Below are 23,730 nucleotides of genomic sequence, written 5' to 3' on the forward strand. Positions count from 1 at the left end.
AAGACTCCATAAAGCAAATAGGTGACTCAGAAGCAAAAGAACAAAAAAAATGGATGTTTATGTTTTTGTGCTATTGTGGAACACACTCTGCTTTGACATTTACCACAGTATTTACAGCTCTACAACTTGAATTTGTTTTGATGGGCATCCAGTCTGTGAAGTTGATTTGTTTTTTTGTTATTTGTCCTCATTTTGAGATGGTTCCTCATTTTGATTCTTTGAAATTATGAGACAAAACACCAATTTTCTTGTTTTTTCTGTCAAAACTTGGAAAATGTGCAATTAATTTAATGTGAATAATGAAATTATATATTTAGTATTCTCTTGTTTATCTCAGGTTGAGCAGTCATTCAACTACTTGGATATTCAGGGAATCAGCAGCAATACGCCCACTCAGGTACAAGTACAACAAACTGTTTTACCACCAGAGTGGTTTATGATTTAAATTATATTTATGACATTGACAAAAGTCTGAAAGTTATGCATTGTGTTGTATTTTATGTTATCACACACCAGATATATGAGGTAGGAAGGTTTACTTAAACCATGTACATACTGTAGGGTGCAAGCTTAGTACACACAGAAACACATTGATTTCATCAAAAGAAATACTAAAAGTGCACAAAACATTTTTGTGCTCATGACCATAACCCTGCATCTTATTGACGTATCTGTCAATATCTGTGTGTAAATTTAAAATCTTAAGTGCGAACCAGCTAATTTCCTTCTTTGTAACACAACTGTGAGATGAAGTAACACTGTGCCATGTTTCTTTGTGTGTGTCGCCCCCTGCAGTTGGTTTTGGAGCATGAGCGTGGGCCTTGGAGCTTCCAGGTGGGCTCAGTGGAGGAGGTGGATGAGGTGATTGCTCAGATCGGCATCTGTCTTCACCGGATCTGTCCTGCCGGCTCACCTGTGTAGGTACCACCATGGAGCAAACCTCAGACTTTGACAGGATCAAATGTTCAGACAGAAATAAGGAATAAAATGAAACATTTTGCTCAAATTTAAGGAGCTTAGCTTTTATCGGTATCAACAATCTGTTAACTACATACCAATATTTTATCAACAGTGCTTTGTAAAAGAAAAATGTATATATTTTGTTTGCAATTGAGTAAAAAATATGAAACTTATTGTATTTCATGTAACCAAAATATTTAATGCTCCAACTAACACCTCAGTTGGTATTTAAACACCGAGATATTTTTTCAGTTTATTTTACAGTAAATTAATGGTCATACCTAGAAAGTTATCCAACAGAAACTTTAGAAAACAACCTTAATTCTATAGAATTTTGAGAATAAAATAACCGTACATGATAAATTTATTGTAAAAATGTATATGTAATGTAATGTTATCTATTTAAACACTGTATCTGTATAAGAGAATGTACTTGGCTCTTCATGTCTTGATCTCACAGATGTTTTTGGTACATTTTTCCAATTTCCTCCTGTATCTCTCTGTAAGAAAGGAAGTTGATGAGGAAGTTGAATTTGAAACCTCCAGAGAGGTTAACAGCCCTGCAGGCCGTCTGGAACGAACAGTGCTCAGCTGACTTAGGACCCTGTGGTAATAAGTAACTAAATAAACAGTCTTGGCAGATTTCAATGAATGTTTTTTATTTGATCACTGACACATTGCTGTGATGTCTCCTCCAGGTGGCTTTTCTCATCAGTACTGGTGTGTGTGTGACAACTTGGGTCTGCCATACAGAGAGGAGGTCCAGTGGGTCAGTATGGAGAAACTATTTTCCTTTACTTGTTTTCTTTAACCTTTTAACTTTTTAATTTCCTTTCTTGACAACGTTGTTTTAATAATGTTTGTCTTGGTATTTCTCTGTATTTATTTTCTTCTGCATTTTACGGCCTTTAATTTTTTGTTCTTTTTTCATGTTTTATATCTATTAAATATATGTATTTTTTGCCCCTTTTCAAACTGAAGCAATTACTCCTGCAGACTCTTTGCACATCTTCTGAAGCTGCTTCTGGTTGATGCCATTTTCTTTTTACTATTACTGCTTTTGCTTTTATGACAATATTCACTCTTTATGTTGCATTTTGTTCTTTTTTTTATCTCACATGTTTTTGCTGTATTTTGCAGGATGTTGACACAATCTATTTAAGTCAGGACACTAGAGAACTGAACCTGCAGGACTTTGTTCATCTGGAGAACAGGTCTTAAACTCTGATCTGATCTCAGTTATAGTGCCACCACGCTCACACATACACCACCTGGTGAAGATATTTATTTGAACTTTCTTATATTTGTCCTGCAGGGATCTTGTGGCAATTATTGCAGTTCTGGAATACAACCAGTGGTTCACCAAGCTATCAACCAAAGACTACAAACTGGTAACATCTTGAAGTTCTTTTCAGTTGTAACTTAAATATTATTATTTTATTGTTTAAATAATATATACTTTTTTTCCCTCATTGTGTTTGGTGTTTCTGTCTTTCAGTCTACAGATGTGTGTGACCAGATCCTCAGAGTTGTTGCCCGATCCAGTCGACTAGAAGAATTGGTTCTGGACAATGCTGGACTGAAAAGGTCAGATTACCATTGTCCAAAAATGAACTATTTTTAACACAAAGATTTTGATTAAGACAGTGATTTATAATTTATCAGGTCTCATTGGCCAAGCTTGTTGAGTTGTTGCATCCATTCAGGTTTTCTGCTCACAGGTATTAAAGTCAATCTGTGATTCTGACATTCTGTTTCTGTTTTATCACTTCCTCAGTGATTTTGCTCAGAAACTTGCAGGTGCTTTGTCTCATAACCCGTCCTGCACGCTTCACACACTGAATCTGAGCAACAATTCCCTAGAGGACAAAGGTTACAACCACCCACACACACCCACACATCTCAAACAATGTTCTTTGCTGTTTATACAGGGTAGGGCATGAATGTAGGGGTTATGTATTTATCATTGAAACGTAGACACTTCCTATGTGACTAATTAGAGTTCAAGCAGTTAGAAAGTTATTGTGAAATTGAGCAGATAAACAAGAATCCTGAAAGAATGATTCATTTTTTTATGTTATTAGGAAGATTTCCTTTGTATTTTACACCAACATTACATTTAAAAATACAACATTTTATAAGCAGACATTTAGCATGCAAAGTTTTCAAAATGTTAATACCAGCATTAGATTGTTCTCTCTAAATAGATGCAACAGTAACTAGTGGATGAGAAGAAAATGGTCAACTCTGGTGTATTTTGAACATCATGAGCTGAGCGTGTTATTTTGTTATTCTATTGACATGACTTTAGTCTTCCAGGTACTGTTTTCAGATCATTCAAATTGGCCTTGATATAACCACATGTAAATATCTTTGACTTAAATTGAACTGGTGTGAGTTTCACTTATTTGATTAGATATTTCTATATAATTTGATACGAATTTGACTCACTTTGTCTTGTAAAGTGTCTCAAGGGGATATACAAAACTGAATTGAGCTGACACAGAAGATTCCACTATGTCATTGTTTATTAAACGAAGATGAAGGCAAAATAAAAGTACAAGATTAAGTACAAAACTGTAGATACAGAAAAAATAACAAAATAAGAAACACCTGTGAATTTCAAAGGTACTTTCTGAAATTCATGATTTACTTTCTAAATGCAAACAATCCTGTGTCTGAATCTTTCTTTCAGGTGTCTATGCTCTGAGTTCTCAGCTAGCCAAACTGCCCATGGGCCTAAAGAACTTGAATCTCTCAAAGACCTCCATGTCTCCTAAAGGCGAGTACATAGCAATCAAAAAATAGTACTTTACTGTTCTCAAGCTTTTTTTTTTAAGAACAAGTTTGTACTGCAGGTGTAAACAGCCTCTGTCAGGCACTGTGCGCCAACCCCATCATCGCCTCCACCCTCACACACCTCGACCTGTCGGGGAACTCCTTGAGAGGAGATGACCTTCAGGTATGCAACACCATTTCCTCTCTACATCTCTGTCTTTATTCCAAACTGTCAAGCTTTGCACAAATATTCCTCTCCTCTATACTTAATGTGTTTCTCTGTGTTGTCTTTGCAGAATTTGCACAATTTCCTGTGTCACCCAAACTGTCTTGAAACTCTGGATCTGTCAAACAGTGATTGTTCCCTGGAGCTGGTAAAACCCGCTCAGATAGCAACTTATGAATTAAGACATCCTTTTATTGAGTTTCTTTTGGAGTTTTGTGGTCATATCATACATGCACTGATTTACATCTATGGTTTTGCCCTATTTTACTTTATTTATTGTTCATTATTTTGTGTATTTTTTCAGGTGTGTGCATCTCTGTGCAGAGGATCTTTGAAGCATCTTGCCATCCTCAACATGTCAAGAACAGTCTTCTCTCACAGGTCAGACTCTGAATATACATTATGAAACTATTATGTAAGACATTTACAGATAGTTTAGGGCAGTGGAATTCAGTGTGGAATTCTGATCTCCAGTAATCAAACTAGGTTTGGCTTCAATGACTGATTAGTTATGTTATTGAGTATCAGTATTCTTCATAAGACATAAGCACAATGAACAAAAAAGGAATAATGATAGTTGCTGAGGGTGTCTATGTTTTTTTTAAACATATAATATGTTTATCAGTGTTTGTGTAGATCAGCTTGTAGCTGGCATCTGGTCTCAGTTGCCATTATTTGTTAAGCTGTAAGATTAAGAACCACTGGTTTTAACTACAAAGAAAGGCGAAGGCATAAACTATTCTCTCAGATTCTAGATTCTTGGTTGCCCATGAAATACAGTATTTATTAACCAAGGAAATGCTTTCCAATTATTAAACAGAGCACATACTCAGAATTTGCTGTGTATCTAAACACCTTTGATAGAAAAAAATTAATTATTTTTTAACACTCCCACAGGAAGTGCAAAGAAATCCCTCCGTCCTTCAAGCAGTTTTTCAGCAGTGCTCAGGCTCTGATGTCTGTTAGTCTATCAGGAACCAAACTGCCGCTGGAGGCTCTGAAGTAAGAATGGCTTAAACTGGTTTAAACTTTTTCAAGCTAAGCTGATGTTGGACCAATTTGCAGGAAGTATATGATGTCAGTGGCTCTTACTTAAAAGAATGCCTGGAGTGCTTCGAAATCTGTGCATAAGCAGGAGTGGGCAACATTTCTTATCCAGATATCAGCATTTTGTATGAACTAAGTTAAAGCAATCAGTCAGACACACAATGGATTTCTGTGTTGAGAGTGCTGTCATTTTATAATAATAACAAAAGGTTTGGCAAGATTTACATCTTTAGTTGGAAAGAAATGTAATGTTTATCCATGACTAACACAGCACTCTTTTTGGGAACAAACATTTAGATATCAGCTCCTGGTAAAAAAAATGCAGCTTTTCAGATTTTCTTTCCCCCATTTTCTTGTCTTCTTCCTCAATCGGTTTCAGTCTAAGTGGTTCAGTTGTAGAAAACCAAGCTAATTTAGACCTTACTTTCATTTGCTTCAATATTAATTATCCAAGTGCTACTTCTTTAGTAGCATTTAGTTTAGTTTAAATTGCACAATTTTTGTCTGATTGCATCAAAATCCCAGATAGAGTTGGCAACAAAAGCAGTTCAGAAACCTTTGATTTTGTGGGATTTAAATTCACTTCCTCCTTTCTCTGCGCACAAAGGAGAAAGTCATTTTAACAACATGCAATTTGGGTAAGAAAAGTGCTTAAAAACGATAATCAAAACTATTTATTTTTCCTACTAGAAGGGTTTAATTTCAAAATTTTACTCTGACAAATGCAGATTTTTGAGGTGCTCCAAACCACTCTTCGAAATTAAAAAACTTTTCTTGCAGTAATAATTAAAAACATGGATGTAGAAAAAGGGGTCATCATAATATTTGCAAATTAGTTCTATAAAACACTGGCATTACTAACTAATTTTGTTGGTAGATCGTTGTTGCTGGGCCTTGGTTGTAATCCAAACCTCAGTGATGTTTCTCTGGACCTCAGCAGCTGTGATGTAAGTCCACCACCGACCGCAGCAAAGTGCTGCCTATTTTTAAATACTATAAGTGAATTCAAAAATAGTCACAAATCTGAAGAAGTTTTACAAAAAAAGAGTGAATTTCCCTGCAGCTTCGTTCGGGAGGCTCACAGATTTTAGAGGGTTGCATCGCTGAGATCCCTAACATTTCCAGTCTGGATATTTCAGACAATAGTAAGAACATTTTGGCTTCCACTCACACATTTTGGATTTGTGCTTCTGCAGATTTAAGCCCATGCTTCTGTTGTCCGGTTTAGGTTTAGACATGGATCTCATCACCCTTCTTGTGTGGCTGGCCAAAAACCGCTCCATCAGGCACCTTTCGTTGGGCAAAAACTTTAACAATATCAAATCCAAGTAAGTGGCCACAAAAAACAATTACTTTATAGCAGCCCAAGATTAGCTTTTCACAATTTTGACTTTAGATAATTGTTTTTATGCTGTTACCACAGAAATGTTGCTCAAGTATTGGATAACCTGGTCCATATGATTCAAGAAGAAGAATCAGTGAGTGATACATTGTACCTTTTCATTTTCTCCTCATGGTGACAATTTTATATTGGTGGAACTTATTTTCATAGTGTTATCTTATTTTTTCCTAATTTCTTTCTTTTTTTTTTGATAGCCTTTGACTTCACTGTCCCTCGCTGATTCCAAGCTGAAAGCCGACCTCTCCATCGTCCTTAATGCTCTGGGCAGCAACACCTCTCTGATCAAGCTGGACATCAGTGGAAACTCCATGGGAGACATGGGGGGCAAAATACTAGCCAAAGCCCTCCAAATCAACACAAAGCTGAGGTGAGTAGGGATCCTAATCATATTTTCTAAACTCATGTTCTTGGAAAATCATGCTTCAGTGTGCATTTTTAAAAAATCAGGAGCTCTATGTGTCTGTTAAAATTTTAAAGAAGAATAAATGCTTTTTTATTAATTTCAACATCCACTAAACACAGAACATTGTTTTAGGCTCAATTCTGTCTGTTTCATTTGTGTGGCTCTCCAGGACCTTAATTTGGGACAGAAATAATGTCAGCCCCCAGGGTTTACAGGATGTAGCTGCTGCCTTGGAAAAGTAAGAATAACATTATTACATTTCCAGATTTTAGGATTCATCTTGCTATTAATTTTATGTTCTCTCTAAAATTAGAAACTACACAATTCGATTCATGCCTGTTCCCATCATGGATGCTGCTCAGGCACTGAAAGCCAACCCAGATAAGACGGAGGATGCTTTACTAAAGGTTCCTGCTCATTTATCTCTTATGTTTTGTAAAGTTTTAAAATCTAAAGGTTGTTCCTTTTTCTTTGATTCCTGCAGATGGAGCAGTACCTGCTGAGAAACCACGAGACGCGTAAATACCTCCAGGAGCAGGCATACAGGCTGCAGCAGGGAATAGTCACCACCACCACACAGCAGGTTGGCGCAGCAGTACAGATACACTATCTGAACATTTCTTTGAACCGTTTTAAGAAATTCTTCTTAACCTTCAAACTTGTTTACAATTCAGATGATGGACATGATGTGTGTGAGAGTCCAGGATCACCTTAACTCTCTGAAGTTCTCAGAGGCCAACTCTGTTCAAGATGACATGAAGCTGGCAGAGAACCTCATGAAGGATGCAAAGAACTCCAAAACTGTAAGAAAACACAGATCACCACCAACAGAGTACCTTTATGCAGTGTACTAATAAATTCAAATATAGAAGCAGAATAAGGGTAGATTTCTTCTTTTGCTTGCATTTTGTTCCAGCTGCTCCCCAACTTGTACCACTTAAAGAGTGGGGGGTCCAGAGTTGCATTTGTTGCAGCCATTCAGGACAAGCTGGAGTCAATGGCTGGAGAAGTGGCAAGCGTAATGGACGAGCAACTGCAGGTATCATAGCATCAACTCCACCAGCATTGACAATGCAATCTGTAAAAGTTTAAGAGTCAGGATTCAAATGATATCGACTATTCCAGACCATGCTGGTGTCTATGGTTGATGCTGCTGAAGGCCTTTGTCCTCATGTGATGAAGAGGAGCGGCCTTCGTCAGGAGCTGCTTAAAGCTGCTGCAGGGAGGATGACCATCCCTTGCAGCTTCGTCACAAACACCCTTCTGGAGCAGTCCGGTGTGGACATCATCAACAAAATTAGGTTTGCTCTGCACCATACATGCCTGCTGATCAGATTAACTTTACTCTGCCTTTATTAGGCAATCGTACCATGAAAAACTTATGTTATTTGTAATGTTTTGCCACCTAATGCAACTTTGATAAATAGTGTGGCATTTTATGAAACAACTTTTTGAACAATCTCATTATTTGCATTTTTGCATCGGTTGTGGAATTTCAAATTACAACCAGTTAATTTACAAGAAATATATCCTGTAACTTTGAAGCAAAAACTTCAGCTCTTTGCCTGGTCCCCACATAGCACAGTAATAAACACACTTATGTTTGTCTGAGCCCACTAGAGTTTTAATCAAGAATCACAATAACATTTTTTTTTCTTTGCTAAAATTTTGATTCTTTGTTGGATCAATGTTCTTTTAGCTGCTTTCACTTTCATTGACACTGGCTTTATTATTTCTGTGTGAAACAGTGAAGTGAAACTCGGCGTGGCGTCCATTCTGTCTGACCGCATTGTTGATGAGATCCTGGAGTCTCTATCAAGATCCCAACATACACTGGTTAGTGCCGTCTCCTCTCTGTCAAATATTCAGATTCCTCATCCTCCGACTCATTCACCATATTTCCTTTTGTTCCATCTGCCTCCAGGCCGACCACCTGATCAGAAAGGACCATCCATTGTTACACCAGGGACCCCAGTCAGAGGCAGAAGTCCTGGATGAAACTGTTCTACATCCAGAGAACCATGACCATGATCAGAAACGGGATCGAGACAAGAAACATGGACTGAATGATGTGGAGTCATGCATGGTGGGAATATAAATTTACTTTATGAAAAATTGAAGAGAAATTTGTGAAAACAGAAAATGAAAATGTCCTTTCTCTCAATAGATGACACCTAAATCCAAAAGGAAGAGTATTCTTGTCAGAATGTTGAGGCCTGTTTCTGTGGCATTTGGTAAGTGATCTGTATCCTGCTGGATGCTTTTTAAGCTATCTATAGAAATATTAAAAGTCGTGGAAAATTCTTCTGGAGTATCTTTAAAACTCACCATTGAATTACTTTACAATGGTGAGTCACTATACCTTCTCTTTCCAACAGAGATGGAGTTTGACCTGGACAAAGCTCTGGAGGAGGTTCCGATCCACGTTGAGGATCCTCCTCTTCCTTCTCCTCCCCCACAAGTATCAGATAGGATGTCATATTCTGAAGATCTGCCTCTCCCTCCCACTCCGTCAGATGGGAAGTCTGTGTGTTTAGGAGAGCTGCCACAGCTTGAGCACAAAACTCTGGAAAGTTGCACCAAATCCCGACCGAAACTGAAAAAGAGAACAAAACCCAGCAGAACCTCAGTAAGAAGACCAATAAGATATAGTTATGGTTTTTCAATATTTCTTTCTTTTTCAGCATTAAGAAAATTATAACACAGTTGTAACAAGAAGATTCCATACACTTTGACTTTGTCTCTTCTTTTCATAATTTTTGTTTTAGGTCAGTTAAAATCCTCTTTGTCACTATAATTGCTATAGTTTTTAAGAAATGTGCTTTGATTGTTGCACTTTTTTTTTGTCTTCTGTCTCTGTGTTAGCGACAAGCCACTGGAAGCTCAGTGCCTCATGATGCAGAGCAGAATAACATGATGGAAAAACTGGATGAGGGTCTAGATGACTTCTTCTCCAAGAGAGTTGTCAAACTCAGCTTTAGGTCAGTACTTCTCAGAAATTGATTTATTGTTCTTGTGTAAAACAAAAAAAAAAACAGTGTCATGATCTCTTTACAATGTTCCTAGTTTCTATGTTCTTGAACAAAGAAATTGAGAAAAAAAGTATATACAAGATCTGGATTTGGTTGTTTTCCCTAAAAAGTCATGAATGATCAAATGCTATCTCATAACCTCAAAAATTACAACATTAGGTGAAGTTTTCAGATCATTTTACATTTGTGTGCCTTTATTTTGAATATTCTCCAGACTTCCCTCCATAAGAAGTCCATCAACACCAACACCAGAAGCATCAGATAAAAAACGTGAATCCAGGAAGAGTGGCTTCTTTAACCTCATTAAATCTAGAACGTCCCGCTCAGAGAAGAGCCACGGAGCTCCCGCCATCACACTACCGCACCCTGCACATGCTAACACCACCACCACAAGCCCAGTCACTGAGGAGGCCCCTCCTACCTCTCCCATACTACCTGCGAAAAGTCCAATCTCTGTAGTGGAGCCTCATCAGGAGATCCACGGGGCACAGTCTGCAAACCACACAGATTCTGAGATGGAGGCGCCTCTGACTTCCACTGAACCTGCAGGGGGGGAAAAAGATACCAGGAAGGTGGAAGATATGGAAATCCTGGAGAAGAAGGAAAGTCCTCCAAAGAAGGAGAATATAGAGAAGAAGGAGAACCCACACATTCATCGCCATATTGGTATTCCTATGATGGGAAAGGATCTGCTGGCTGAGATGAAGGCCAGACAAGAGAAAAGACAAGACAAAATGGCTGAAAAGAAGGTTGGTCAAATCAATAGGTTGTACAATATTTACTTTAGTTCTAGCAGTCATTAGCACCAATAAACATACATACTGATGTGGATATATGATAGAGAAATGTGGAATTTTTATTTTATTGTTTCAGTCCGATTCATCATCAGTCCTGGACAAAGTGGACTCAGACAAACGTAAGTGTGTTTATACCTGTGCTAACTGCAGATCCTGGAAAAAAAAATCTTGCTTTTAAATTGAATGATAAGATATGATGCTATGACATTGCTTTTAACCGAAAATGTCACAATAAGTTCCAAAATACTAAAATATTATACTTTAAAAGTCTTTCCCTTTAAAATTAAAATGGTATAAAAAGAAAAATTTCAGAACATTTCTAAAATCCCAAAGTGCACAGTGCTGGTAAATGCTTTCATCCTTTCAAAAAACTACCATCACAAAATAGACAAAAGAATAAAGAAAACACTGCTGTAAAGAAAACATTTTTTAACAAATGCTAAATCATAATCATTCAATATTTTACATTACTAGATAGAACAAGTCTATATTCAAGGTGACAACAAAAGCAGAAATCAGTCTAAAAAGTTTTCTTTAATGTAGTTTTCGTTTGTGAAATGTTTTCTGTTTTTTTCCACTTTCTAAAGGTTTATATATGTATACATATATGTATTTACATGTTTGTTTTTAATTTAGATTTTACAGTTAGTTGTAGTGTCCAGTTTTAATATTTGGTTATATATATATATATATATATATATATATATATAGCCATCATGTCTATGCTTCACAAAACTATCACATGATCTCCTATCATGATGTCTAAACCTCTGCGTCTTTTTTTCTTTCTCCAGCGAAGTCAAATGTACATCCTACGGTTTCCACAGACCCTGAAGACTCCAAACTTGAGCCGATTCCTAGGGCCAAACCACCAAATACCACCCCCAAACCAGCCCCAGCCCAGACTGCTAAAACACCACTGGTTGCTCGCACATGTGGGCAACTCAGTCCAACCAGTCCCAGGTCATTTAGCATCTCTGTCATTGGTAAGATAAGACAAGTCTAACAACTAAAACCTACACCCATCTTTTAGTTCTCTGCTGAAAATATGCATCTTAAAGCAAAGGCTTAGGTTTTTTAGATTTTTTTTCTCTTATTTTACTGGTATTTTTTTTTGTCTCCCAGATGATTCACTTGAGTCTGCCCCTGGCAGTGTATCTCCCAAAGCACCACTTCCTGCTCCCCGTCTGAAGAGGGCGCCATCAGAGCAAGACAGAGAGAGCACAAGCAGCAGCTCTGCAGGACTTTTGTCTCCACTGGAGGGTTACTATCTCTGTCTACCATTCAATAATAACCCAATTGTCTCAGTAGAAGCTGATGCCACAGTCTAATATCTGCAAATATTAACGTGGCAAAACATTCAGACTAGCTGTATTTAAATCCTAAAAATGCTACTGTAAAGATAAATATTCAGCACCACTGAAAGCATAAAATACTGAGTGGAAAAGAGCAGCTAAAAATACAACAGTTAATTTAACAGGTGACCAGATGTTTAATGAAGGCTTTGGAGGCCATGACGCCTCCACACGTAGAACAACAGAAGCAAAAGTCCGTCACAGAAAAACACCCAAAGCAGATGCTCTCGGCTCCAGCCTGTAACTTGGCACGTCCAGATGTCTATGTGCATCTGTGATTTTGTAGTTTGGTGCATCACTTCTGTAATTAACACTTACAGGAACCCCTCCTCTGTAATCAGAAGTTGTTGCTCTTAATTGTTGTGTAAAAAGATGTGATTTTAAAATCAAAGAGACAGGAAAGAGGAGAGAATTTAACCATTTTTTATGGAGTCTTGGGGTTATTTATTCAAGGGTGTTGCATATAAAATTTTAAACATTTTAAATAATGAGGAAGCCTTTACTATACACATTTTTTTCTTTATCTGTTTATGTGAATGTGTAATTTTTAAGACTAATTAATTAGACAGAGCTTAAAAATAAAGAACATTAATTAGTTAAAATATTTCTGAACCCAGGTTTATCTTCTCTTCCTCCTGTAGCTGAGTTTTCTGCAGATGGCGATGCTTTCGGGCAGCCCAGCATCCCAGGTGCAGACTCCGGCATCAGCGGCCGACAATGGTCATCTCTGAAGAGCTCGTCCAGTCCGCTTGGCAACGAGGAAGAACGCGAACGCACGAAGTCCCTCCCTGGCTACGGTTTGAGCCCTTGTATTATTCCATGTCCAATTTTACTGATATATCATAATTATTAACACTATGAATATGTAATTATTATTAACACCCCACATGAAAAACAATTCATTAGCCAAAATAAGTATTACATTAAACAAAGATTAATTCCTTTGGTAGATTAAGGAAGGCAATTGAAACTTTAGAATACATCACAAAAAAAACATTATGATGAAGCACAGAGATCGCCTAAAATCTTATGTTTTTAGATCTTTTTCGTCTATCCTATGTCCTGATTTCATTTTTTATCATTCTAGTGAGGCTTCCATCTCAGACAGACATGGATCTCAGTCCAGCTGGCAGCGAGATTTCAACTTTGAGCTCTGACCTCAAGTCTAATAACAAATCTGAGGACGAATCTGGTGACGACACTCCTTCAATGTGATTCCAGCAAGATGTTGGCATCTTTTAAATCTCATCCCAGCATACCTTGGATGCCTTCAGACCAAAACAAACCTTCTAGGGGAATCAGTCTGTGAATGGAAAGATTTCATTTGTGTTTCTTTTAAAAGCTTTCTAGCAACACATCGCAAAGAAGAGTCTAAAACGTTTCTACAATCTCATACGTTTTCTGTTGTTTTCACAGCTAAGAGCTATAATAGGATTGTAAATAACATATCTACATATGTAGACATGTTACTAGTGCAGAGATCTTTTTAGAAACATTGCTTACTATGGAAAGCTCATTTATTCCAAAACTTGGGAAAATACAACATTTTATTCTTTTACTCAGTCTTAATAAAAAGTGTATTGGTACATTAATCGGTTAATTTCCTAGGTTTTTATTTTTTTATTGTTTTTTTTTTATTATTATTATTTTGAGCATGTAGAAACCAAAACAATGTCTTTCTTTTGGCTTTGGTATGGGGTGTTTTTTTAGCTCAGGAAAAGAGCCTTTTATTGTCTGGCTGAAAATATTAGGGTTTTCTTTGGTGAATGAAAACATTTAAAACTGGATTCTGCAACAAAAAAATGTTTTGTTTGTCATTACCACACCTTTGTCCTCCTGCTGGGATAACATCACAAATGTTTCCTATGAAAAAACATGAGATGTTTTTTTTTTTTTAATCCACACAGCTGCTGTACCTTCACAATAAAATTTGTTGTTATATACTTACATCCTAATGATGTACTGCTGCACTTATGTATGTATTATACGGCTATGTAAATATGTATTGATGTTTGTTTAGGGTGAATACATATTTTTGTCGTAAGGAAATTTTGTTATCTTGTGAAAAATGATAGATAGAACTTGGTGATGGTCTTCATTTTACTGGGAAAATATTATGTTATGCTTCCTTTTTTTAAAAATATTTCATTTTAAATAGATTTTATTGCTTATGTAAATGGTTATGTTAGCCTGGGAATGTGACAAAAAGCTGTTATAAACATTTTATTGTTTATATCAATAAAATGAGTTATTGGTCACACTTACACCCCTCTCCCTCTCTCTGTGCAGCCTCTTTAATTTTCTCCTGTTATCCCTCCCCTCACATATAAAAGGCTCAACCTCTCTTTTGTTCCATTTTTTTTTTAACTGATATCAGAATACACCAGAGGGAAAAGTCTGATTTTACTTCAGTGGAATATTTATTTTCTCTGTGACTCTAAAGAATTATTTTACTGTTGTAGTTTTGTTTTTCTTCTTTTTTGTCCTAAATTCGGCTTTTGTACGGATCACCAGAACCATGGACGGTGCACTGGAGAGACTTGATGCTGCTCGCCTCTTACAGATTTGGCAACATTTCGACAAAGATGGTACAAAGACCTCCATAACTCCTAATATATCCTTTCTAAATTAAAACAGTTATTAAATAATAGATTTTGCTTTTATTTTTATTTGCTTAGGCAAATATAATTTATTAAACTTTGTATCATGTATTTGCTGATTCACTATTTTGAAAATCATATCTCTTTAATTTACTCAAAGACAAAAAGTGAATTACTTTATTTCCAAACAGTAGATTACTTGCATGAAATTATATCATTAATGAAAATTATTTAGATTTTATGTATAGGAGGATCACCTTAATAATCTTGTACAAAATAACTCTTCTTTAAGTCTTTTAGATTATTTTTTTTAATTATATATGATTTTATCCAAGTTATCACTCTTCATGCACCTTTTTCAGTTATTTTTTTTAAAGACTGAAAGACAGAAATTCACATATATCAATGAAAAACTATTGAACAGTAGAGCTTTATTCAGTTTTTAAATAGAAGATTTTTAGTAAAAATATGGAAATTCTTTTAATACTCTCTTTCATAGACAAAGGCTACATTGAAGGAAAGAAGATGGATGACTTTTTCAAGCACATGTTGCACAAACTTGGAATGAAGGTAAATATATTACAGTTAGGTTCAGGTTCAGAATAATCACTGATTTTATTTCAAAAGAGTCTAAATATGGATTTGCTTCCTTTTGTTTTTCATTTGTTTTGAAAAGCAAATTGGTATGAAAACACAACATGAAATGTTGTTTTCAGATGGAGGAGATAACAGAGGACAAAGTGAGAAGAATGAGGGAAAGATTTGTGTCTCCTTATGACTCCGTTCCAAACAAAAATGTGCAGATTGAGGAGGTAAGACCGAAACAGCTGAACCGCTGATGGAAAAAGTTACTTAGATTTTTATGTTTTTTTGTCCAACAGAAGAAAAAATCCTGATATGCTTGACTTTCGGTTTGTGTGACTGCACAGAACTTATATTAGTCTGGCAGACTTAACATATCAAAAAAGCTCACTTTTTTTCTCTAATGATTGTCTTCTGAATAGAAATTGTTGCAAAACATAGAAGTTAATAAAGACGGATCACCTTGTAAATTACTGTGTCTTTACTGCAAGTAAAACATCTTCCACAAAAGCTCTAATGGCTGTTTCTAGCTGGCCGCCATGATGCTTCCAGTGGAGGAGAATTTTCTGCTGTTGTTTCGCAGAGAAACTCCGCTGGACAACAGTGTGGAGTTTATGAGGGTAAGTGGAAAAAATCAATGGAGATGGTAAATGCATTCATTGTGAAACAAAATACTGCTGAGTCATCAAAATATTATTTTCAAGCATTTACAATTTATCTGCCTTCTTTCATTACAGATTTGGAGAAATTATGACACAGATAGCAGTGGTTACATTTCAGCCAATGAGCTCAAGGTAATGTGTCTTCAGATATAAATATGCATATATCTTTCTTTTTAAGTGTATCTGAATCTGAAAAAAATATTCTGAAGAAATAGAAGACTAAGTGCCTGCAGATTCTTACATTAAATTAGTTGTGTTGCTTATAAAGTCTTGCCTCTCCACAGGGCTTCCTACAGGACCTGTTCCTCCAGCACAGGAAGTCCATCACGCCCCAGAAGCTGGAGGAGTATACCGAAACCATGGTAACAGGGCATCATGTTGAGACCAAGTTGCTAACATATCTTTTTCACTGCCTGTTGCCTTTATTTTGTCTTGTATGTACCTGCAGATGAAGATGTTTGACAAGAACAGGGATGGCAGACTGGATCTGAATGACATGGCCAGGTACCACTGCTCTGAAAAACCATCAAAAACCTCTCTAGCAAATGGCAAGCAGCTCATTCTGCTGTTGACCCCTGCTTGGTGTTGCTTATTGAGCTGTTTGATTGATGCTTTAATAAACGTGGGCCTCAATGGTGAACCCCAAACAGTCACAACGGTCAGGCAATTCTACAAGTTTTCTTGGGTGCAACCCACATACACAACAGCAGTACGCTGCTCAACCCACAAATGGATTTTCCTTACAAATGTGGCACCATTAAAGCAAAAATAAACAGGCTTTCCAGCTCTATTAGATTTGTTGCCATCAATTATTGTCAGAACTAAGAAATAATCAATCAAGCACACATTTGTTTAGTTTGTATTCTGTGGGTGGATGAGTGGTCTCTCTGAAATCTTGTCCTGGGTAATTTTAAGAGCTTATGGAGCCCCATGTTTCTGCAAAGTTTGCTAATTTAGGGCCAATTCTGCTAATTGTATAGAGACCTAAAACTTACTAACTGTATTTCACTTAAATTATCAATTGTTATCTTGACTTTGTCACTTGTTTATAAGGTCTGTCATTTGTATGTTTCCTGTATGCAATGTACTTTGTAGATTTAAACAAAATATTTTAAAAAGAAAAGACTGTGAACTAAATTTTTGATTAATATTGTTTGCTTAAAAGAAGCAACTAATAACATAAATGTCAAAATGTATTGGAATTTTTTGTTTTGCATTTTCACTGTTTTTCTGTTTTTTCTTAGAATTTTGGCACTGAATGAAAACTTTTTACTGAAGTTTAAGACAGACGTGAGTTCAAATTTTAACCCAATTTTTCTAGGCACATTTATATGTTCTGAAATGAATTTTATAGCATCCTTCCAGACCTCATGAACTTTAAATCTAATCTGACTGTTTCAGGCTTGCAGTCTAGAGGACAGAAAGAGGGACTTTGAGAAGATTTTCGCTCATTATGATGTTGTAAGTTCAGATTTCTTTGGTTTCATTCTTTCTCTTCTCTGCTCTTTTACCACCACATTTATAACAACTAATTGAACCTGATTTTCTTTTGCAAATAATGTAAAGCCAGAGATGATTTTTTGTGAAAATGAAAGTTTTGTAGAATATTTCACTTATGAGATGCAGCTGTACTGCACCACAAAATGCTTATTATGCTCTTTAGATATTGTTCTTATGTTAAGATCTTCTATTTTTATAATAAAATGTATTAATCAAAATAAAAGTTAAAGATATGGTGATGCAACTTTTATACCTGTATGGAGCATAAGGATGTTTTGTGTGTAGAGTAAAACAGGTGAACTGGAGGGGCCTGAAGTTGATGGTTTTGTCAAGGACATGATGGAGCTGGTGAAGGTAGAAAAAAAATCACAAATTTACAGATTATTTTTTATTCTATAAACACAGATGAAACTGCCTGCAGTCATATTTATATTGGGTTGCATGATGACTCAGTTGTTTGCATCATTGACTTAATTCAACATGGTCTTGGGTTCAAATTCAGGTCTATCTGTATGATATTTGCATGTGCTCCCTTTGCATGAGTGGATTCTCTCAGGGTACTCCTGCTTCCTCTCCAGTAGCCCAAAAATATGTGTTAGGTTAATTTTCCTTAAGTCTGTGCGTGTATGTGTGTCTGTCAAATTCTAACTTGAGCTACAAAATTTTCTAGTTAAATATATGTTATTCCAACGACATGCAATTAATTTTTAAAACAATATTTGGATGGATGGACAGAAACATTGTGACCTCAGATTTTTCTTCTAAGACCAGCTCTCTCAAACCTTTCTGCAGCCCAGTATCAGCGGGATGGAACTGGACAAGTTCAGGAAAGCCCTGATGGGTCACTGTGACATCAACAGAGACGGAAAAATCCAGAAGAACGAGCTTGCTCTCTGCCTTGGCCTCAAACTCAGTTAACCCTTCATTGACGCTCAGTTTTCAGCATATAGTGTTTTTTTTATTTTGAATTCCTCTGTGCTATCTTTCTATCCACCTTAAGGCTCTCCATTTCTATCCGTTTATTCATTTGACCATTTTTTGCTACTTTAAAGCATTTTTATTGTATTGAAACTACTTGGCTGTATTAAAACTATTTATTTCTGTTAAAAACAAACTACATAAAAACTAAACCTTACAGGCAGAAGAAGATAGACGGTTTTAAATAACTTATCTGAATCATGTGAAGCTTTGTGATGTGATAATGTACAATGTGAACTAATGTGTGTATGATCATATTGTGAAACTAGTCAAAGCAGTGATGATTGAATATATTAAATAAAACTGTCACCTGTGTATGATTTTCTGAGTAGATTACTTGCAAGAACAGAAGTTACAGGTAAAATAGAAATCAAAGGCTGACAATAGGTGCAGCTTTATTATTACTACTACTTTTTTAATATATGATGAAATGTATATTTTAAAAATAAATAAATCCCTGAATGAATAAATATGAGGAGGGTTGCTATACACATTGTCTGCTTTTGTCCACTGATGTTCAAATAGCAGCTCCACTTAAATTTATGCCACAAATTATCCATACCCTCAATTTAGGCTTAAAGTACTTTTTTATACTTACCTCCATTTCTTTTTTCTGACAGGAAGTAAAATAACATTTTGAGTGACCAAGCCAGAGTCTCGTTTTGATTTTGACAGAGAAACTCTGGAGGGAGCAAAATAGGCTCATTGTAAAGAGTCCTTCCAAACTTTTACATCTTCTCACCAAAGAAAAACAATCAAAATACCTGTGAATAAATGCCAAAAGCTGGTTAGCAAAAGATTTGATTGCTGAAATGTGAACAGGATTTTTTAATTGATTATTGAAAAGGATATAAGTTATATATATATATATATATATATATATATATATATATATATAAGTACAGACCAAAAGTTTGGACACACCTTTCTAATTCAATGGGTTTTCTTTATTTTCATGACTATTTATAAGGAAAGAAATCCCACTTATTAACCTGACAGGGCACACATATGAAGTGAAAACCATTTCAGGTGACTACCTCTTGAAGCTCATCAAGAAAATACAGAGTGTGTGCAAAGTAGTAATTACAGCAAAAGGTTGCTACTTTGAAGAAACTAGAATATAAGGGGTATTTTCAGTTGTTTTACACTTTTTTGTTTAGTGCATATTTCCACATGTGTTATTCATAGTTTTGATGCCTTCAGTGTTAATCTACAATGTCAATAGTCATGAAAATAAAGGAAACTCATTGAATTAAAAGGCGTGTCCAAACTTTTGGTCTGTACTGTGTATATATATATATATATATATATAGAGAGAGAGAGAGAGAGAGAGAGAGAGAGAGAGAGAGATTCAGCCTTTTTCATTGTTTTGCAACACTTGGAGGACTTGGCAGCAAACCAGTTGAAGGAAAATATTTTCAAATCCAATCCAACAACTTTTAGCTAAATTGTAAGTAGTGCAAAGTGAGAGGTGGAAATAGTTAATTGCTAATATCATTATGGATATTAGCACTAAGGTTGTGCTACTATCCAGCTTATTTATTGAGCATAAGTTAGGTTTCATAGAACTGAAAGTAAAACATTATGGTAGATTATTCACATACAATAAAATAAAATCCACTCATAAAGTAAAGTTAGAGTTAAATCCACTCCAATTCACATCCAATTCTAATCCAACACTGTCAAATTCAGTTTATCATAGTAATATTAGCTGGTATGGATGTTGCATTACCTTTATCAAGAAATATGAAGTTGCTGCTTCTAATCACTGTTTTCCTCAGCCTCCTCAGAATCAGAATTGTGCATATTCTTATGTTTCCACAACAGGCACCCTGTCCTGCCAACAACTTCATAAACACAATACAATGGAATAAAATATAAATACTTATTCGTCATTGTATGTAGAAAAAGGAAATGGAAGAAAACTTCCATGTGTGGTATTCATTCATTCATTGTTTGTCATTTAAATGCATTATGGGCCAGTGATAAAAATAATTAAATATTTATTGGGGGAAAGTCTCCCTCTATCTAACTATCATCTATACAGACTTATCTTTGAAAGGCTGCAGGGGAGCTAGTTACTATCTCCAGTGGTCATTGGGCAAGAGTACGGGGTAAACCCTGCACAGGTTGCCAGTCCATCAGAGGAGAAAAATCTCATTGTTGAATGATATAAAAAGACAGAAAGTAGATATTGAAGCCCAATGCAAGAACTTCCCCTTTAAGAGACTGTAGCAGCTAATTGGGTGGCTCACAGCTGTGAGGAATGAAGCTAAGTGACATCCCAAAATAAAAAGTCAGCCGCTTTCCCAAAAAAAGATTCCAAGCTGCTTCCAATTATTAATCAGTGAGCCAGGTGGCTTTCTGAAACCCTTTTAAAGTTACCGTTGGGGCTGGTGTATGTTTGAAACCAAAACTGGGGTTGCTTTTCTTAGCAGTTTGTACAGCAAACATTTTACAGACTGTCTTGCTTCAGGTTTTCTGAACAAAGAAATGACTTTTGGATTATATTTAAGGTTTGACTACACTTAAAAATTCTGCTCAGTTAAGTTACAATGTTAAATGAAATGACTAATTCTGATTAACTGGTCTCTTTCAGCATTATATTGCTCTCTCTGATAACCTTTGGACAGCTTGCAATAGGTATGGATTCATTGAACTCACAAAGTGTTATCTGATAACTACCTCTGACAAATGGCTTTATTTTTGTTTTCCCCCTAGGAAATGTCTTAAGATATGCAAGTAGAAATCTTGGCCCTTCAACTCAAGCTGAGACTCTGCACCGCTCTTACCGACCTGTTCCCTCCAGTTATGAAGGCTCTCTACTGCGAAGAGGTTCTGTGTTTAGCTCAAATTTCCTTGGAGATTTATCAACTGAGGTTTCCAAACCATGGGGCTCAGTTCCTAGCCCAGGTCAAAGTGGTTATGGCAGGCAAGTAAATAGTTACAGTCAACCAGGAAGTGTATCTAGCTACAGGTCTGCCTCAGCTCTGACTCGGCAGCAACAGCCACAAGGTGGCCTGCTCCTTAGGGCTCCAGGAATGAGGGAACCTTCATCTCAAGGGGAGAGGCGCTATGGCTCAAGTGTTGTCTCCAGTGGTGCAATTGAGATTCATGCACCACCTCAGCTGCAGCCCAGTTCACCTGGCACTGACGTACAGTTAACTCCAGAATCTGCATCCCAACCATCCATTCAACATCCTGCATTCTCTGCACCTGCTGTACTCCAGAATAAGGCGGGCATGTGGGACACTGTTAAGTTTCCGAGTGCAAAGGGTCCACAACCTGCTTCCCGACCAACCAATCAACATCCTGCATTCTCTGCGCCTGCTGTACTCCAGACCAAAACAGGCATGTGGCACACCATCAGTCTTCCAAAGACAGAATCCACTGCTAGACGACACCAACACTCTTTGTCAGTGCCTGCTATGCTGAAAACCAATCCTGGCCAGTTGGGCATCTATACTTCTAGTGTACGGGCTCCAGAGTCAACTGCCCAGCGACACCAAAAGGCCTTAGCTTTTTCTGCACCTGCTGTACTGCAAACCAATAATTTGTGGGGTAGTAGGCCTTCCGCTGACTCCAACCAACGAGTTGGCACTAACGTCAGGAGCTCTAGACCTGTGTCACCTGGATACCATCCTAGAGGGCTGCAATCAGGCTGCCATGCCACCCAGCAGCAGGCAAGGTTACTGGGCTCTCTGTTCTCCTATGTACCCAAGAACAAGGATCTTTTGCAAGATGCCAGTGAAAATCCACAAATGAAGCCTGGGTCAAGAACCTCTAGACCAGTTAATGTGGCATCTCCCTACCAATGTGGAAGTTAACTACAACTGTCAAACAGAAACGGGCTCCGAGATCTTAATTGCAAGTCACTTTATCATTTTGCTGTTGCACACTTGAGTAATGTCTATAAATGCTTTTTCTGTTCTCAGGTTTCCAATCCTCTGGTCATTTGTGGATTCATACTGAAATAAACAACTTGAAACTGTATTGTATGTCAATTATAACATTGGTTACAAGAGCTACCACAGAAGTCTAAGCCTCAATATTTTAGAGGCTCTATGTGACTTGTTTTACCAATTGGGTGTAACTGCTGGTGATGTGGAAGAAACTTTCTGTAGCTAGTCCTTTAAGGTTGAGAGCTGCACTAGAACTAAATGCAAGCTAAGGCAAATGTTAGATGTCATTAACTGCATGACTGGACCAGAGGGCAATGAGGGAGGGGTAACATGTAGGTCTTGGAACCATATGCTGCAACCAGTTATTGGCTCTAAATGTGGTAAAGTGCTACCTTTCGTGTTCACCCTCTTGGCACTGGTAACCTTTTACTCAAACACACCTAATGTGGCTTACCTTTTTAGCATGTTCTCTGCATCACTCTGGTTTTGATTAGCTTTTAGGTGTGTTGAAAGGATGAGTCCATGCTAATGGCAAGTAGCATTTGGTTATGTCAGTTTCTACTCAATGCTTCAGTGTTGGGTGTTTTCACCAGGCAGGGAAGCCCTTAAAATATAGTAACATTGTACATGAAAAGCAGTGTAAAATGAGTCTGATCGCTGGTTCCTTGTCTTAACCCTCCTCATTATCCCCCTCCCTGCCACTCTGATAGCGGTTATTAGTTCATTGTTCCACTATTCAGACCAGATAATGACAGAACCCTGCTTTCTGGGCACAGACTATCATCCCATGTGTTTTGTGCTCCCTGTCATTAAGCAGCAGGCCTACGTGGTAAGTGATGGTACTCTGTGACACTGCCAGCTTCCCCAGCTGATCTCTGTTCAGTTCAAAATAGTTTAAACACATCCTTTTACACAACATTTTAAAGTTCTTAAACTTCTAACTTTAAGGTCTGCTTAAGTTCAGATGAATATTACATCTTGTCAAATTTTGATCCTACTGTTCCAGCAATATTTTTCTAAAACTTATTTGAGCTACTGTACTAAGAAACACTTCAAGGCTTTTAACTCTTGATTTTAAGAAACAATTCTCACATATTTTCATAATTTAATCTGAAACTAAATCTATAATATAAAGCCAATTTTCTTTTGTTTGGGATTCACTAAATTAGTCATGGATTATTGGTTCTTAAATTATATCTGTTAACAGCGGTTTTCAGTTTTGTTTATTTCTACTAATTAGGTGCATTTTAGTTCACCTGTTTTATTTTTGCCTCATAGTTATTCATATTACATTTTGCTACACTGCAGTAGGAGCATATTTCAATAAGCCAAAACAAAAAACCTATTACTTTTTTCTAGTTTCTAATGCAAATACACTTGAAATAAAGGGGGAAAAACTGCTTCTAAATGGCTTGTCAGCAAGACATATGAGCTTGTTTTAAAGCAATAATGTCTTCATAAAGTACTGGTAGATTATTTCACTTATAAAAGACATTTCCCCATGTT

The 23,730-nt window shown here is 36.7% G+C and overlaps 3 protein-coding genes across 4 annotated transcripts in view; all 3 read left to right on the plus strand.

Annotated features, from left to right (window-relative positions):
• carmil1 (capping protein regulator and myosin 1 linker 1) overlaps positions 1 to 14,264 on the plus strand; it is a 27,988-nt gene extending 13,724 nt beyond the window's left edge. Inside the window, exons 4-39 of one of the 2 annotated variants that reach the window (XM_028036190.1) lie at positions 338 to 397; positions 796 to 917; positions 1,472 to 1,569; positions 1,659 to 1,729; positions 2,101 to 2,174; positions 2,276 to 2,351; positions 2,459 to 2,547; positions 2,738 to 2,832; positions 3,656 to 3,742; positions 3,819 to 3,922; positions 4,035 to 4,112; positions 4,269 to 4,345; positions 4,862 to 4,966; positions 5,889 to 5,958; positions 6,075 to 6,156; positions 6,240 to 6,339; positions 6,435 to 6,489; positions 6,608 to 6,780; positions 6,986 to 7,054; positions 7,130 to 7,223; positions 7,301 to 7,399; positions 7,491 to 7,619; positions 7,733 to 7,855; positions 7,942 to 8,117; positions 8,565 to 8,652; positions 8,741 to 8,902; positions 8,984 to 9,050; positions 9,195 to 9,445; positions 9,682 to 9,797; positions 10,063 to 10,597; positions 10,722 to 10,764; positions 11,440 to 11,631; positions 11,771 to 11,908; positions 12,642 to 12,797; positions 13,088 to 13,246; positions 13,328 to 14,264. In XM_028036190.1, the coding sequence (XP_027891991.1) occupies positions 338 to 397; positions 796 to 917; positions 1,472 to 1,569; positions 1,659 to 1,729; positions 2,101 to 2,174; positions 2,276 to 2,351; positions 2,459 to 2,547; positions 2,738 to 2,832; positions 3,656 to 3,742; positions 3,819 to 3,922; positions 4,035 to 4,112; positions 4,269 to 4,345; positions 4,862 to 4,966; positions 5,889 to 5,958; positions 6,075 to 6,156; positions 6,240 to 6,339; positions 6,435 to 6,489; positions 6,608 to 6,780; positions 6,986 to 7,054; positions 7,130 to 7,223; positions 7,301 to 7,399; positions 7,491 to 7,619; positions 7,733 to 7,855; positions 7,942 to 8,117; positions 8,565 to 8,652; positions 8,741 to 8,902; positions 8,984 to 9,050; positions 9,195 to 9,445; positions 9,682 to 9,797; positions 10,063 to 10,597; positions 10,722 to 10,764; positions 11,440 to 11,631; positions 11,771 to 11,908; positions 12,642 to 12,797; positions 13,088 to 13,215 (4,182 nt within the window). In that variant the 3' untranslated portion in view covers positions 13,216 to 13,246; positions 13,328 to 14,264. Of the gene's footprint in view, positions 1 to 337; positions 398 to 795; positions 918 to 1,471; positions 1,570 to 1,658; positions 1,730 to 2,100; positions 2,175 to 2,275; positions 2,352 to 2,458; positions 2,548 to 2,737; positions 2,833 to 3,655; positions 3,743 to 3,818; positions 3,923 to 4,034; positions 4,113 to 4,268; positions 4,346 to 4,861; positions 4,967 to 5,888; positions 5,959 to 6,074; positions 6,157 to 6,239; positions 6,340 to 6,434; positions 6,490 to 6,607; positions 6,781 to 6,985; positions 7,055 to 7,129; positions 7,224 to 7,300; positions 7,400 to 7,490; positions 7,620 to 7,732; positions 7,856 to 7,941; positions 8,118 to 8,564; positions 8,653 to 8,740; positions 8,903 to 8,983; positions 9,051 to 9,194; positions 9,446 to 9,681; positions 9,798 to 10,062; positions 10,598 to 10,721; positions 10,765 to 11,439; positions 11,632 to 11,770; positions 11,909 to 12,641; positions 12,798 to 13,087 lie in introns of both variants that reach the window. The other variant, XM_028036189.1, reaches the window with a different exon arrangement.
• Positions 14,265 to 14,355: 91 nt separating this feature from the next.
• LOC114156020 (secretagogin-like) lies at positions 14,356 to 18,637 on the plus strand. Its single transcript, XM_028036191.1, has 11 exons — positions 14,356 to 14,588; positions 15,100 to 15,170; positions 15,317 to 15,412; positions 15,713 to 15,802; positions 15,920 to 15,976; positions 16,129 to 16,206; positions 16,293 to 16,348; positions 17,089 to 17,134; positions 17,246 to 17,305; positions 17,630 to 17,698; positions 18,137 to 18,637. The coding sequence occupies exons 1-11, from the start codon at positions 14,519 to 14,521 to the stop codon at positions 18,260 to 18,262; spliced, it is 819 nt and encodes a 272-aa protein (XP_027891992.1). The 5' UTR covers positions 14,356 to 14,518; the 3' UTR covers positions 18,263 to 18,637.
• A 2,040-nt stretch (positions 18,638 to 20,677) lies between these two features.
• Positions 20,678 to 22,315, plus strand: LOC114155426 (uncharacterized). Its single transcript, XM_028035295.1, has 3 exons — positions 20,678 to 20,838; positions 20,922 to 20,965; positions 21,044 to 22,315. Exons 1-3 carry the CDS (start codon positions 20,723 to 20,725, stop codon positions 22,147 to 22,149), a joined length of 1,266 nt encoding a protein of 421 aa, XP_027891096.1. The 5' UTR covers positions 20,678 to 20,722; the 3' UTR covers positions 22,150 to 22,315.
• Positions 22,316 to 23,730: the final 1,415 nt, after the last annotated feature.

This window comes from Xiphophorus couchianus, chromosome 13, assembly GCF_001444195.1.
Source record: "Xiphophorus couchianus chromosome 13, X_couchianus-1.0, whole genome shotgun sequence".
In the NCBI taxonomy this organism is placed as follows: Eukaryota; Metazoa; Chordata; class Actinopteri; order Cyprinodontiformes; family Poeciliidae; genus Xiphophorus; species Xiphophorus couchianus.

What these genes read in the sequence shown, in the direction of transcription:
- LOC114155426 (XM_028035295.1), top strand. Translation starts at nt 20,723, where the DNA reads ATGTTTGAAACCAAAACTGGGGTTGCTTTTCTTAGCAGTTTGTACAGC. An exon ending in ACTTTTGGATTATATTTAAG is followed by an intron (nt 20,839 to 20,921) that starts GTTTGACTACAC and finishes GGTCTCTTTCAG; the next exon opens with CATTATATTGCTCTCTCTGA. An exon ending in CTTTGGACAGCTTGCAATAG is followed by an intron (nt 20,966 to 21,043) that starts GTATGGATTCAT and finishes TTTTCCCCCTAG; the next exon opens with GAAATGTCTTAAGATATGCA.
- LOC114156020 (XM_028036191.1), top strand. Translation starts at nt 14,519, where the DNA reads ATGGACGGTGCACTGGAGAGACTTGATGCTGCTCGCCTCTTACAGATT. An exon ending in GCAACATTTCGACAAAGATG is followed by an intron (nt 14,589 to 15,099) that starts GTACAAAGACCT and finishes TCTCTTTCATAG; the next exon opens with ACAAAGGCTACATTGAAGGA. An exon ending in TACTGAAGTTTAAGACAGAC is followed by an intron (nt 17,135 to 17,245) that starts GTGAGTTCAAAT and finishes TGACTGTTTCAG; the next exon opens with GCTTGCAGTCTAGAGGACAG.